This window comes from Chaetodon auriga, chromosome 11, assembly GCF_051107435.1.
Source record: "Chaetodon auriga isolate fChaAug3 chromosome 11, fChaAug3.hap1, whole genome shotgun sequence".
In the NCBI taxonomy this organism is placed as follows: domain Eukaryota; kingdom Metazoa; phylum Chordata; class Actinopteri; order Chaetodontiformes; family Chaetodontidae; genus Chaetodon; species Chaetodon auriga.
The window spans coordinates 24,465,137-24,478,423 of NC_135084.1; the positions used below are offsets into that span (position 1 = coordinate 24,465,137).

At 46.2% G+C, this 13,287-nt stretch overlaps 1 protein-coding gene across 3 annotated transcripts in view; it reads left to right on the plus strand.

Moving 5' to 3' along the window:
* The window catches only part of psda (pleckstrin and Sec7 domain containing a), a 48,391-nt gene that overhangs the window by 22,900 nt on the left and 12,204 nt on the right, over positions 1 to 13,287 (plus strand). For all 3 annotated transcript variants that reach the window (XM_076743735.1, XM_076743734.1, XM_076743736.1), the window contains 5 exons: positions 6,122 to 6,319; positions 6,401 to 6,481; positions 6,728 to 6,840; positions 7,015 to 7,073; positions 8,088 to 8,177. In XM_076743735.1, the coding sequence (XP_076599850.1) occupies positions 6,122 to 6,319; positions 6,401 to 6,481; positions 6,728 to 6,840; positions 7,015 to 7,073; positions 8,088 to 8,177 (541 nt within the window). The remainder of the gene's footprint in view (positions 1 to 6,121; positions 6,320 to 6,400; positions 6,482 to 6,727; positions 6,841 to 7,014; positions 7,074 to 8,087; positions 8,178 to 13,287) is intronic.

The following is a 13,287-nucleotide window of genomic DNA, read 5'->3' on the forward strand; positions in this document are numbered from 1 at the left end:
GATGTCTTTCTGGCTTTGGTTGAGTTTTAGCGTTAAACTGCTTGAACCCGTCGATCCGACTCAGCAGTAACACGACTCTGCTTCACTCTGCATCCCTTCAAACAGAATCCATAATGAGCCTTCCTGTGTTTTTAGTCAGTCCAGACCTTTCTGCTGAATTCGAGTCCCTGCAGGCAGAGGATCTCCTCTGCAGTTTGGAGGAAGTTTGCTGTTTTAAGTTTTCTTCTTCTTCCATTATAGATCAAGCGCTTGTTTTGCAGTGAGGCCTGAGTGGATCATGTGAACTCTGTTTACCATCTGCTGTCTAACAACACACACCCCGGATATCAAAGAGCAGCATCACAGTCGTATTGATGGATCTGTTTTAGCATTTTACTGCTAAATAACAACAGAACATTGTATTTAACACTTTTCACATCGTTTCCTGTGGCATCGGACCGACATCGTGTTTAACAGAGCTGCTAGCAAACAGCAGTAATAAATACGCATCTGTTAAAACAACACACATCTGTTTAAACGCTTAGAAGTGTCGCATGTCGACTCTGAACCGACAAAGTCCTGAAGAGGGCCAGCGAATTATGACTCGTGTCTGTCAGAAGCAATGAATGGACGGACGGACGGACGGACGGACGGACGTGTGGATAGTGTACAGATAAATCAAGAGCCTGCTGCTCACCTCTCGAGTCTCTCGAAGTCTTTAACAGCAGCAGAGTCTCTCTAACCTGCATTAATTGAATTAATTATATTGAAGTGATCATTTATTAATGATGCTCTTTTCCTCATGGCAGCTCGTCTGCTGAGAACAGCTGTTTAGATTGGATTCAGCTGCTGTTTCTGAGGTTAGGACGGACAAATCTGTCGCGTCCTAAATGTCCAGTCAGAAGAAGCTCATGTTGTGTAGTTTGGAGGACTCGACTCACAGCCTCTTAACACCTGACCTGCATGTTTTGGTGCATTAGTTTCAACACCTGCTTGCATCTCTACATTGTTTTTTCATTTGATTGCGTCACGTCTTAAGTTAGTTTAGCAGGAGGGTGACGTCCTCGTCCATAAAGCTGTGATTGGTCAGGTTGGTCTGCAGCCAGGCTGTTGAAAGACTTCATTTCCTCAAATTGGGTCAGATTTGACCTCAGTTTGCATGTGTGGATGCACAAACTGATGATATAAGTTTAAGTCTGCTGATGTTTTCTTGTTTCTTCAACACATCGGTGAGCCTCACACACACACACACACTCACCGTCCTGCTGCCACAAACACTCACTACAGCACCTAATGTGGATTCATCCACCGGTGAAAATAGTCCCAGCAGATGCTCCATTTCCTCCTGTTTGCCTGGTAAAAGATACAGTGAGCAGCTGTTTGAGGAAAACTGTTTTAAACCTGAAACTTTACATCTGCGCTGTGTTTGTAAAGGCTTGTTTCTCCAGCAGGAACCAATGGGAGCAGAGCGCCGCAGACAGGAAGTCAGACAGTATTTAGAGGTTGTTGTTTGGGGTTGATGTACAGGCAGAAATACGCAGACTGACGCCTTCGAACAGACGGCTCGTGCTCTTGTTGTGTGACAGTCAGTCAGTGTGTCGGTGGTTTGTTGTGGTTTCAGACTGGATGAATGAAAGCTGGCTGACACACCCTGGAAAATAACAGTCTGTCTCTTACTCTGTCCTCTGTCTTTCTCTATATTTGTCCCTCGTTTGGTCCTATTTTCTGTCTTTCTCTTTCTTGTGTCTTTTGATCTCTGACTCAGATTCTTTCTTTTCTCTTCTGTCAGTGAGTCATCGTTTTCAGCCTCTCTCTGCCAGTGAGACGACTGTTGGATCGAACCATCTCAGCTCAGAGACGGGGAGGTTCGGGGTTATTTTTCTCTCGCTCCATTGGTTCTTTGGGTAACGTGAATTATATATTTGGAGTTTGGAGACTGGGTCAAGGATGTGGTCACAGACTGTTGGTGTTTTGGGTCTTTGCCTCGCAGCACTGCGGCCGTGGTGGTGTTATATGTGATGGGTGGTGGAGATGGGAAAGATTCCCATGTTTAGGACTCACGAGCATTTTGTGATCGCAGAGTTGGTCGTGCGAGATATATAACTCTACATCCATTTATTTAGGCTTTAGTTATTGTGAACTTTGGTGGATGTGAGACGTCGATGTTTGATTTTCTTTGGTTTAAGAAAAATTTGACCATTCATCTTCCAACAAGATGCCCAAAAACCTGCTTTTATTTCAAGCAGATTGGATCCTGTAAAGCTCCTTTCACCGACCTTTCTGAACGATCCCTCGATAAACTACAGTTAATCCAGAAATCTGCTGCCCGGCATTCAACAAGAGCAAAAATCAAGAGCACTCGTTTAGCCCACGGTACTCTTTCTTTGTCGTTTTCTAATCCTTTCCAGAGCAGAAACGATTCGCAGCCTCTGAAAAACTGAACCTAAAGGTCATTTTTTCACTACTTGTAACATTTGAGACGATGTTTGACTCAATCTGCTCTGAGAACTTTTCTTCATTTTATTCTGAAAGTGGGTAAATTGTAAAGTTTGTAAATTGAACACATCTAAACTAGTCGCAGACCATCATCTGTTGAGTTGTCTGTCCGTTCTACTCGGCTGCAGTCAGGCATGGACCGGCCCCCGGTGGCTGCTGGGTAAAAAAAAAAAAAAAAAAGAAAAAAGAAAGAAAGAAAAAACAAGAATTTCCTGGCGTCCTGTTGAGTGAAGTTCCCTGGCTGCTGGTGAAGAGGTTATTTCTGTCCTGGATGAATGGCTTGTGTTGGTGGAGGAAGGACTCGTCGACAGAAACATCCGCACTCACATTCACTCCGTTCTCTCTCGTCTGCACATGAGGAAATACTACGAACGCACCAGCGCTCCCCTCAGTTTGTGGCTCGTGTGTGTATTTTGGGTGTTTGAATGGGTTCCACGCTGCCGTCGTTAAACCAGGAACAGCCTTTGTCATATCCTGTGTGTGCAGCAGAGCTGTGGCATGACGAGCTGGCCCGGACTGCTTCTCCAGCTGTTTCAATGGTCCAGATCTGCTGCTCCCTCACCTGGAAAAACAATCACGCCAATCAGAGCTCTGGAGGTCAGATTAAGAATTTAGCTTCCTGTCAGTTGATTTACAGAAATCACAAATCTTAATAGGTAATTCAGAGATTTTTCGTGTGTGTGTCTGAAATGGGGCCACACACTGGAACCCTCTGGTTTCTTCAGCTGCCCAGAAACAGTTAATGAGACTGTCCAGGAAATATTCCAAGAAATATTCCATCACACAGCCTCCTGAGCAATCTCACACCGTTTTTTAGATGTTTTCTGCCCGAGGTGCTGGGAGGTGGATGTTTTGGACGGAGCCAGCTGTTCCCCCTGTTCTTTGTGCTAAGCTAACCAGCTGCTGCCTGTGGCTTCATGTTTAGCGTACAGACATGAGGGTGGAGTCAGTCTGACCATGTGACTCTCAGAGAGGAAGAGCGGCGTTAAGCCTCCTGCTTTCACCCTGAACTCTGACGTCAATCAGGACGAATACTTCAGACCTTTCAGGTGTGTTCACGCTCGATGCAAACTGATTTTCTTTGCACGTCTTATTCCCACAAACCAGGAGCTCCAGTTCCTCCTCTTGTTTTCCTCCAGACTCTCGTCTTATTTCTGTTTGTTTATGAATTTGAGTCGTAAAACCTCGAGACAACACAAGCTGCTCCACTGACGTCACATGTGGTGCCTCGTTCACACCTTCAGTCAGGTCTCGTCCTGTTCTGGCTCTTCTGGACTCCCTCCCTCCTCATCACGTGTGTGCAGCTTCAGGTCAGCTTCCACAGTGCGCAGTGATGTTGACCAATAGGAGCGCAGTGTTCACCTGCAGGCTGTCTTTCATCAGAGCCTGTAAACAGACTGGATGTGAGATTGGAGCTGAAACACCTGATCGACTGACAGAAAGTTAATCAGCAACTGTTTCAATTTCTAAAAGCTGTTTTTGATTTGTGTTTCTTGGGAAAGTATAAACTGAATAAAAACAAGAACGGAAATAAAAATGGAAACTATAGAAGTTCACGTAAAGTCCTGGAGAATCAATGAAGGGGTGAGAGAGCTGCTGCCACCGCAAGTTCAGAATCACAGCCCAGGATGAGGTTACCCTGATGACATCACCGTGACATCATCAGGGTTATTTCCTCCTCCAGAGGCACAGAAGACGAGCACTGATGTAAAGTGTAAACTGGCCTTTGTGTGTGAAATCAGCCGAAAGTGTTAAAATGAAAGAGGGTGACCTGAAGCAGCTGAGCGGACCTGGTCCTCTGAGGGGAAGTTGGACTTCATTAAGGGAAGTAGATGGAGAGCACGCTGTGATTCAGCCACTTCCACTTACTGACTCTCATTCACAACTCCCGACGGTCCAGTTTCTCTTCACTGTTTCAGAAAGTCGGTTTATTTAAAGAGAGGCTGCGATGAAGAACGGCTGATGGAGAACGGACTCATTTCAACGGCGGCAGCAACAGCAGAGAGGTGCGTTAAATTAAAAAGAACTGTGCTCGGCTCGGCTGGAGTGAGAGTAAATGAAACTGTATTGATCCCTGAGGGGACGCTGGTCGATGCAGCAGCAGCAAACACTGCAGTTATAAATAGACTGCAGTCTGTTAAAGGAAATATACCCACATCCAGTGCTGCCACGTGTTTACATACTGAGGAAGACCAGAGGCATCGAATACATGAGAGTGACGCCGAGCTGAGGACAGGTGACGCCGCTCGTTTATTGGTTTATCAAATATGTCAAAGAGTCGGGACGAAGGTGTGAGAAGATCAGCTGGTTTCGGTCTGCATGCTAACAAAGTGACTGTTGTTCAGGTGTTCAGTGTCAGCAGAACATGCTGAGAGTCGATCATGAGAACAGACGGAAACTTTATTTTTACACTGTAAAATCTCCAAAACGCGACACCTGTGAGAGAACTGTGAGACAGCCCTGTGAGCAGTGCGCTCAGCTAAATGCTAACATGCTGGTGTTACACAGGTGTCCTGTTTAACATGTTCACCAGCTGAGTTCAGCATGTTAGCATGCTAACATGTGCTAATTAGCACTAAAAAGTCAGTATGGAGATATTTTGTCTGAACCAAACTAGTGCTGCTAACCTGGCTTACATTTTCCAGTTTTTACCACCAAGCTTTTCCCATCATGCTTTGGGGGACAGAAACAGGACGGGTTAGGGTCAGAGCTCTACCTGAAACTTGCCTTTTTATCCAGACTTTCCTGGATTTTGCTGAATCTGCAGCATGCTGTATTTAGCTGCTGGCACTTCCTGTTTGCAGTGTAACCATAGAAACGACAATCAGTGTTTTGCTGCTGACACTGAAGACATCTGAATGTTATGAGACGAGACGGGAAGTGTTGGTGAACATTAGTTTGAAGTGGCCAACGTGTGAAAACCCAGTTGAACACACGCTTTGAAGTGACCCTGTCTGACGTGGAGACACGCTGCGTGTCCTGGAAGACTTCAGCGTCCCTGACAAATGAGACGACCTCTGGTCAAATATGATCTGTGATTATGGACCCTGTTTTCTCATGTTTGTGTGTCCAAGTGATGAATGGCAACAGCAGTTTGTGAAATTGGTTCAGTATCGAACGAGAGCGCTGCAGCAGGCAGATGATCCCTCCACGCCGTCAGTGTTCGTCCACTGAAAGTGTTCGTTTTAGACCTTTTTGTTAAAGAGTAAGATCCTTTCAGTTAACCAGAATCAGCTGTTAAATCGCTCTCGCCAAAGCCACCAGACTCCATTCACAAAAACAGTAATTTAACAGACTTAATGAGTGAAGTGTGTGTTCTGATGTTAGTGGCAGGTTCACTGTGGAATCCTCCTTCGTGTCACTCTTCTGTAAACTTTGGTCACCGCTCACGGTGTCTAGACCTGGACCACCTCGTCAGGTGGGCCGGTGACATCATGGCAGACTCACTGGTGGCGGCTGCTCTCAGCTCCTCTCATGTCTGGTAGTTTCCTGCTGGAGCTCAGAATCAAACTCACCTGCTGTCCTGTAGGGTTCGTCCAGTTCGTTCAGTTTGAAGGAGGAACTCTGAGAACAGGAACCAGAAATCCTCTGAACAGAAAAGGGACCTGAAATAATGTGTGTGTGTTTCTGTGTGTGTGTGATGCAGGGAGCGTCCGGTGAACCGCCCCCCTGAGCTGCTGTACCCGCAGGCCGACGTGGCTGAGCGTCTGGCGCACGGCGGCAGCGACGACGCGCTGGCGAACGGCACGAAGCCCGACCTGCAGGCCGCCAAACGTCTCGCCAAACGCCTCTACAATCTGGACGGCTTCAGGAAGTCTGACGTGGCTCGACACCTCAGCAAGAAGTGAGTGCGTTTCCGTCCTCGTGACGAGTTCAAGACGTCCTGTTGGAAGCCATCGCTCATATTTGTCTTCTCTGTCCGCAGTAACGAGTTCAGTCAGATGGTCGCAGAGGAATATCTGAGCAACTTTAACTTCACCGGTCTGACCATCGACCAGGCGCTCCGGTCAGTCCTGTCCTCCATCTTTAATCACCACCAAACAACTGTGAACACATCGCACACACACACAGAATCAGGTCAAACTTTATGAAATCTGAAATAAAACCGAACAGATCAGCAGAGACCGTTCTGCTGAATCACCAGTCAGACGACTCCCATGGTGCATTTCACTGACAAACGGCCAATCACAGAGCTTCCTGACAGTTTGTTGGTCACTGACGAGGTTCATTAACGGAAGATTTGTGTCTTCAGGATGTTTCTGAGACAGTTCGCTCTGATGGGAGAAACTCAGGAGAGAGAACGAGTCCTCGCTCAGTTCTCCAGGAGGTACAGACAGAGTAACCCAGAGGCCGTGACCACTGAAGGTACCTGTCTGTCCGTCTCCCTGTCTGTCTGTCTGTCTGTCCGTCCGTCCGTCCGTCCGTCCGTCCGTCCGTCCGTCTGTCTGTCCGTCTCTCTGTCCGCCCATCTGTCTGTCTGTTTGCAGTATTTTGATTTTAACTCTCTCTCTCTCTCTCTCTCACCTGTCTGTCTCTCAGACAGCATCCACACTCTCACCTGTGCTGTCATGCTGCTGAACACAGACCTTCATGGAAATGTGAGTCATATTTAATACAAAACATCTGTTTAATCAGCTGATCAACAGGAAGTCCTTATTTGGTGGGAAGCAGCAGGTTCAGCTCAGGAGGAATCAGAAGAAACTGATCGGCAGAACCAATAGAATCAACTCAGTCGTTAAAGTGACGATACTTCAGCTAACTTGTTTAAAGAAGTGATGACTGTTACCACGGCAACAAGCTGCCCAATCACACCGAGCAACGGTCCTGCACACGTCCTCTGTGTGAGAGCAGGAGTGACACTGTCACACTTTGACGAAGTGAGACACATTTATTCATCAGTTTAGGTTAAATCCTAAAAAACTCACCTGAGCTGAAGTTTGATGATTCGACTTTTCTGATTAAAACACACACACACACACACACACACACACACACACCGACACACACACACACACACACACACCGACACACACCGATTCACTGTCTGTGACGAGCAGGAGAGGAGAGCTGCCTCTACATCATAACAGCAAACAAGTTGAATGTCCCAGTATTTTCAACTGGTTTTCACAGAAACGTAAAAACAAAACTAGGAACAAACGTTCTGTGAGAAACAGGAAGTGAAAGGTTTCAGGGCTCCTGGGTGAATATGTCGCTGTCTTCAGTCTGATCGACACTTCTGACAGACTTCTGACAAATGTTCACATATCTTCTATTTTCCCCGAGTCAGGGAATGTCTAACAAAATGATCAGGTGAATTATGGGAAATGTAGGATTTAGGTTCACTGGAAGACAATCAGGGTGTCTTGATCTTTGCTGCTTCAATTTGAATCTGTCTCATTTATCCTCCAACTTTATTGAAATACAATAATAAACCGGTCATTATTTCTGGTGTGTGTGTGTGTGTGTGTGTGTGTGTGTGTGTGTGTGTCTGTCTGTCTGTCTGTCTGTCTGTCTGTCTGTCTGTCTGTGTGTGTGTGTGTGTGTGTGTGTGTGTGTGTGTGTGTGTGTGTGTGTGTGTGTCTGTGTGTGTGTCTGTGTGTGTGCATGTGTAGAATGTGGGGAAGAGGATGTCCTGCAGTCAGTTCATCTCCAACCTGGAGGGTCTCAATGATGGAAAAGATTTCCCCAAAGATCTGCTGAAGGTATGACTGACACACACACAGACACACACACACACACACAGACACTCACACACACACACACACACACACACACACACAGGATCCTTGGCTTGTGATTGTCAGAGCAGAAAAAGAAGAGGGGAGCTGCATTAATTTCAACTCTTTGTGACCGCCGGGCTGAACAAGTGTGTGTGCTCGTGTGTGTTCTTGTATATTTGTGCGTGCATGCGTGTGTTTATGCGTCGTGTGTGTTTTGTGTGTTGTGTGTCTCAGTCTCTGTTTCTCCCACTCTTTTGTTTCCATCTCAGTTTTTCCATCTCAGCCTCCGAGCGATCAACATGAATCTGCGTCACCTCTTCACCTCCATCATCATCATCTCTCTCTAACTCGCTCTGTTAATGTGTGTGTGTGTGTGTGTGTGTGTGTGTGTGTGTGTGTGTGTGTGTGTGTGTGTGTGTGTGTGTGCGCCTGCCTCGTCGCTGGCTTGATGGCTGTTGGTTGATGGTGTAGCAGTGAGTGTGTGGGCAGCAGCTCTGACTCTGACTGAGAGGAAGAGAACGAGTGAATGCAGAATGTGAAAAACATGAATTATAGCCAGCAGGTGTGTTTCCATCCACCTGCTTTCTGCACATTTTCAGTTTGCACATGAGGAAACCGCAAACGCTGAGGAGCTGAAACACATTTAACATATTCCCAAACTTTCTCTGCTTGTCTGAGCTGTAGAAGTTGTTGTTTGGACAAAAAATCTGAGTCAAACTGAATGAATAAACGATGACATCATGAATCATGTGACTTCACCATCACATCTGATGTGTGTGGAGGATGAGGAGGAGGCTGGAACCTTCCTCGCATGATCACATGAAACTAACAGTCTGATCTCCGTCATGTTTTCCACCGTTTGACCCTTGGCTGGAGCTCTGTGGATGACGTCGTCTTGGATCACCTGTTGTTTGTCTCCATCGACCAGTGAGTCACATTCACAGCAGGATGAGACAAACGAGTTTCATTTCGATGATTTTCAGGAAGTTTGGTTTCAATCTGTGATACGTTTGGATGGAAACTTGACAAGTGAGAGTCTCTGTTTGGCTGCTTTGGTGTTTCAGCCACAGGAAGTTTTGACCTGACGTATTAAATCACTCTCACAGTATCGCTGCTGCTCGTTGGTCAGTTTCAAATCCACCGTCAGTTTTAGAGTCCTTCCTTCTTATAGACGTGTTTCTCTCTGCACGTCTGCAGCTTCAGCGCCTCACACTGCACAGTGTTAAGATCACGCATGGCAGCAGCCACCCACAGCGCCCCCTGCTGCATGTCCGCTGTGCTAAAGCCACAGATGAGCGATGACGATGCACGGAGTCGCCTCGAGGTTTGAGCGTCAGCGAGTCGAGTGTTCTGTGAAAACTCTCCATCATAATCAAAAACAACAAACCAAACCAGCTCAACCTCAGTGTCGTCATATCTGCTCGACTGGATTGAAGTAAATCCTGAAATTCTGCTCGGCCACGCAGGTGAGCTAACAGCAGCGAGGTGTGTAAAATAGATTCTGAAGAGGAATTCACTGCGCCACAAAGGAGAGGAGAGATATTTTGGGAACGCTTGATGACAGTGAGATTATTAAAAGATGGTTTGACAAAGAAAGAATATTTTGTTGAGATGCAGACGAGGACACACGCTGTCTGCAGAGAGTCCTCAGAGGGACACGCTGAACTGTGTCCACGTCGACCTGCACAGGTGGTTCGCTGGATCTGAACCGTCTGGACTTCCTGGTTTAAAGCTGCCGATGAGGAGCTCCTGAACACATGGAGCATCAGCTGGTGGAGGAGAAGCACATGACCTCCTCCGCCGCAGCTGGGCTGTTGGAGGAGGAGGAGAAGCACATGGCCTCCTCCTCCTCCTCTTCCTGTTCACCTGCTTGTGTTCACAGGTGTTTGGATATTTTTTGACTGAATATTTGAGCTGTTTGTCTGTTTGATGTTTGTCTGCAGCAGTGTGAGCAGATGAATTACACATCACTGCTTACTGAGGGGTGTGTGTGTGTCTTCAGAGTGTGTGTGTTCAGTGTGGGGTGACGGTGAGGAAGAGGGCGCGTAGTTAGAAACATAGCTACCATCAGCTGCTCACTAACCTGAGTGCTGACGTCCACATGAAGCTCAGACACTAAAGCTCATCAGTACATGAACACTGACAGGAGCTGAGCAGTCAGATAGCATAGCAGTTAGCCATGCTATGCTATCCGTTAGTCCAGTTAGCGGTTTGCTGGGTTAGCTTGGGCCGGGCCGGGACAGGATGTGGTTCTCGTGTTGAAGGTCTCTGCTGAGGAAACCTTTGGCTCCTTCGTTGTCGTCGCTGTGTTAGCAGCTCGATGCTAACTTCCCTTGTTGCTGCCGTTGGTTGTAGAGTTAGCTGCAGGCTTTGTGTCGTAGCTGCTGAGGCTAAATAAACCTGTTTGGTCTCTGTTAGTGCTGACTCTTATACACAGTATAGGTGTGAACACCTGGAGGATTGTGGGAAACTTGAAGGAGTTTATATCTACAGAGGGAGCAGGTCCTCGTCACAAAGGTCAGGCCTGTTCAGATGGTTGTAATCTGCAACCTCACCACTAGATGCCACTAAATCCAACGTGCTGCTCCTTTAAATCAAATCTAGAATTAAAATGAAATTAGATTTTGAACATAAATGCAACTGAAATTAGATGATGTGGATTAATGAATTAGACTGATGAAACATGACAAAAGTGTCATATAACCCTACCATCAATGGATGACCCCCTCTGCCCCCAGAGGTCAGAAATATCTGTGATATGTAGAATGTCACTGGTAACCAGTGGATACAAATTCCTAAAAATGCAGTAAACATATACCAAAACACGCAGAAAATAAAAATACAGACTATGGTAAATATAAAGAATCTCAAAATAAAACATTTAAAATGTTAAAGATTATGTCCAAATAAATGGGAAATAAACTAAAAATGAAATATTATATGAAACGTGAAAAATATCCAACATTAAAATACATCAAAATGCTAAATGTTTCCATGTAAAACACTGAAAACATGTTTAAAAATCTTTCAGAGCAAAGCAGCTTCCCGTGTTTCTCTGAGATCTTCAGATATGTTTGAATGAAAGCTCTTAAATAAAAATGCTTTGTCATGTTTAGTCACTATTGTCTCAGTATGTTAATAGAATGAAGACTCGGTCACAAATCGCTGAGTCACCGTTGTGTTTTTAATATTTTTAGCTGATTTTCCGTCTTTTTTCTGCTCGGCGTCTCTCGGCCACATTTACATTCAGCTCTGTGAATCCTCGATGATTGACAGCTCCAAGGAGAGCAGGGGGCGGGCTGAAGCTCCCCACCCTGTGCTCTCATTGGCTGCTGCCGCTGAGAGAAAATGCGCATTGAGAGAGCGAGGGAAAAAAGAGAGAGAGACAGGAGGGAGGGCGAGCAACAGTCCTCAACAGTTCACTGAGTGTGAGCAGAGAGAGGAGGAGAAGAAGAAACAGAAGAGGAGAAGAGGAGGAGGAGTGAGCTCACCTGACGGAGGGATTCTCCTGCAGGACAAAGACGACAACAAGCGAAGGAGGAGAAGAGAAGAAGAGTGGGAGTGAAGTTGGAGGACGAAAAGAACAACGTCTGAGGAGGAGGAGAAGGAAGGAGGGATTCTCTCCATCTCTTTTTTCTTTTTTTCCCAGAGTGCAACAGGAGAAACTCTCCTCTTTCTGTCAGCTCATCCCTCTTTTTCTTCTCCACCTCCATCCCCTCTGCCTCTGTCCACCCCTCCATCATCCCTCCATCTTCAGTCGGGGCTGGTGGAGGCGTCTCAGGAGGAAGCTGACGTCAGTTTTGGGGTGCTCTCTCTCTCTCTCTCTCTCTCTCTCTCTCTCTCTCTCTCTCTCTATCTCTCTCTCTCTCTCTCTGTCTGCATGTGTGGGTGTGCTCGCTCGCCCCAGCCGCCCTGATTCTTCTGTTTCTTTTCTTTTTTTGGTGAATGTTTTGGATGTGAGAGCGAGCTGCTGGTGCTGCTGATGCGTTTCCTCCGTCACGCAGCTTTATTTGCAGTCCAGGGATTCTCCTCCTCTGCCGCCGCCGCCGCCGCCGCATCAGGACGCTGCGTTCAACAGCCGTTTGAAAACAGACTCACATTTTGGAAACCTGCTCAGTGACAGAAGAAGAAGAAGAAGATCAGAGTTGTGGTTTGGATATTTTTTGATTGAATGTTTGAGCTGCTGTTTGAGGGATTAAGCACACACACTGAGGCGGTTTGGAGTGTGTGTTTGTGTCGATGTGACGCTCTCAGAGTTCTTTAATCAGACACGAACAGGAAGTCGATGCTGACTCGACTTTGACAACGAAATGAAACTTAACATCTTGATAATTTAAACTATTTAGCGTAATATAAAGTCTGATAAAAAAAAAAAATTCTTTATTCGTTGCAAAACGTAATTTTCAGACCGATTTTGACTCATGTACTCGGTGTTAATCTGAAAAGTATTTTTGAAGTTTTTCTCCAATAAAAACAGATTTGCTGTTTTTCTTCTGCGACTGTTGTTCACCTCGAGACGGAAATTTGCTCTGAGTGATAACTGAAATAATTATTATTGTAACTAAAGTGACTTTGTCTCAGTGGAATCAACAAACCGTGTACAGAGTTGCCTAAATCTGAATTTTCCAGCGTGGAGTATTCGGAGGGGCTTAAGCGACACGTCCTGCGGTTCCAGTCTCGGTCTGTGATCGTCGGCTCGGACACGTTTGCTGGCAGCATCTTTTTGTTTTTGTCGTTTTGCCTCCAAACACCTGAGCGAGCCGCCAGCTGTCAGCCTGCAGGATTATGAGCCAGATGAAACGCTGCTGTGTTTTTATGCATAATGAATAGAGCCGGATCCATAATGCAGCAGGCTGAGCTCCACTGAGGACACAATCAATCCAGGCTGAAACAGCCCCCGTTCGTCTGCTCATAACCAGCCGACAGTCGCTTCTATTTTAAACAGCCAGACTTCATCTGCAGTTTCTCATCTGTTGGCTTCCATGTCCTTAATTTGTTGAAAACAGCAAATCTCCATTTTGAAAACGCCTTCAGATCTGGATCAAAATCGAAAATTCAAGTTGTCAAAGTGGAGTCAGATCTGTTTCAAAGT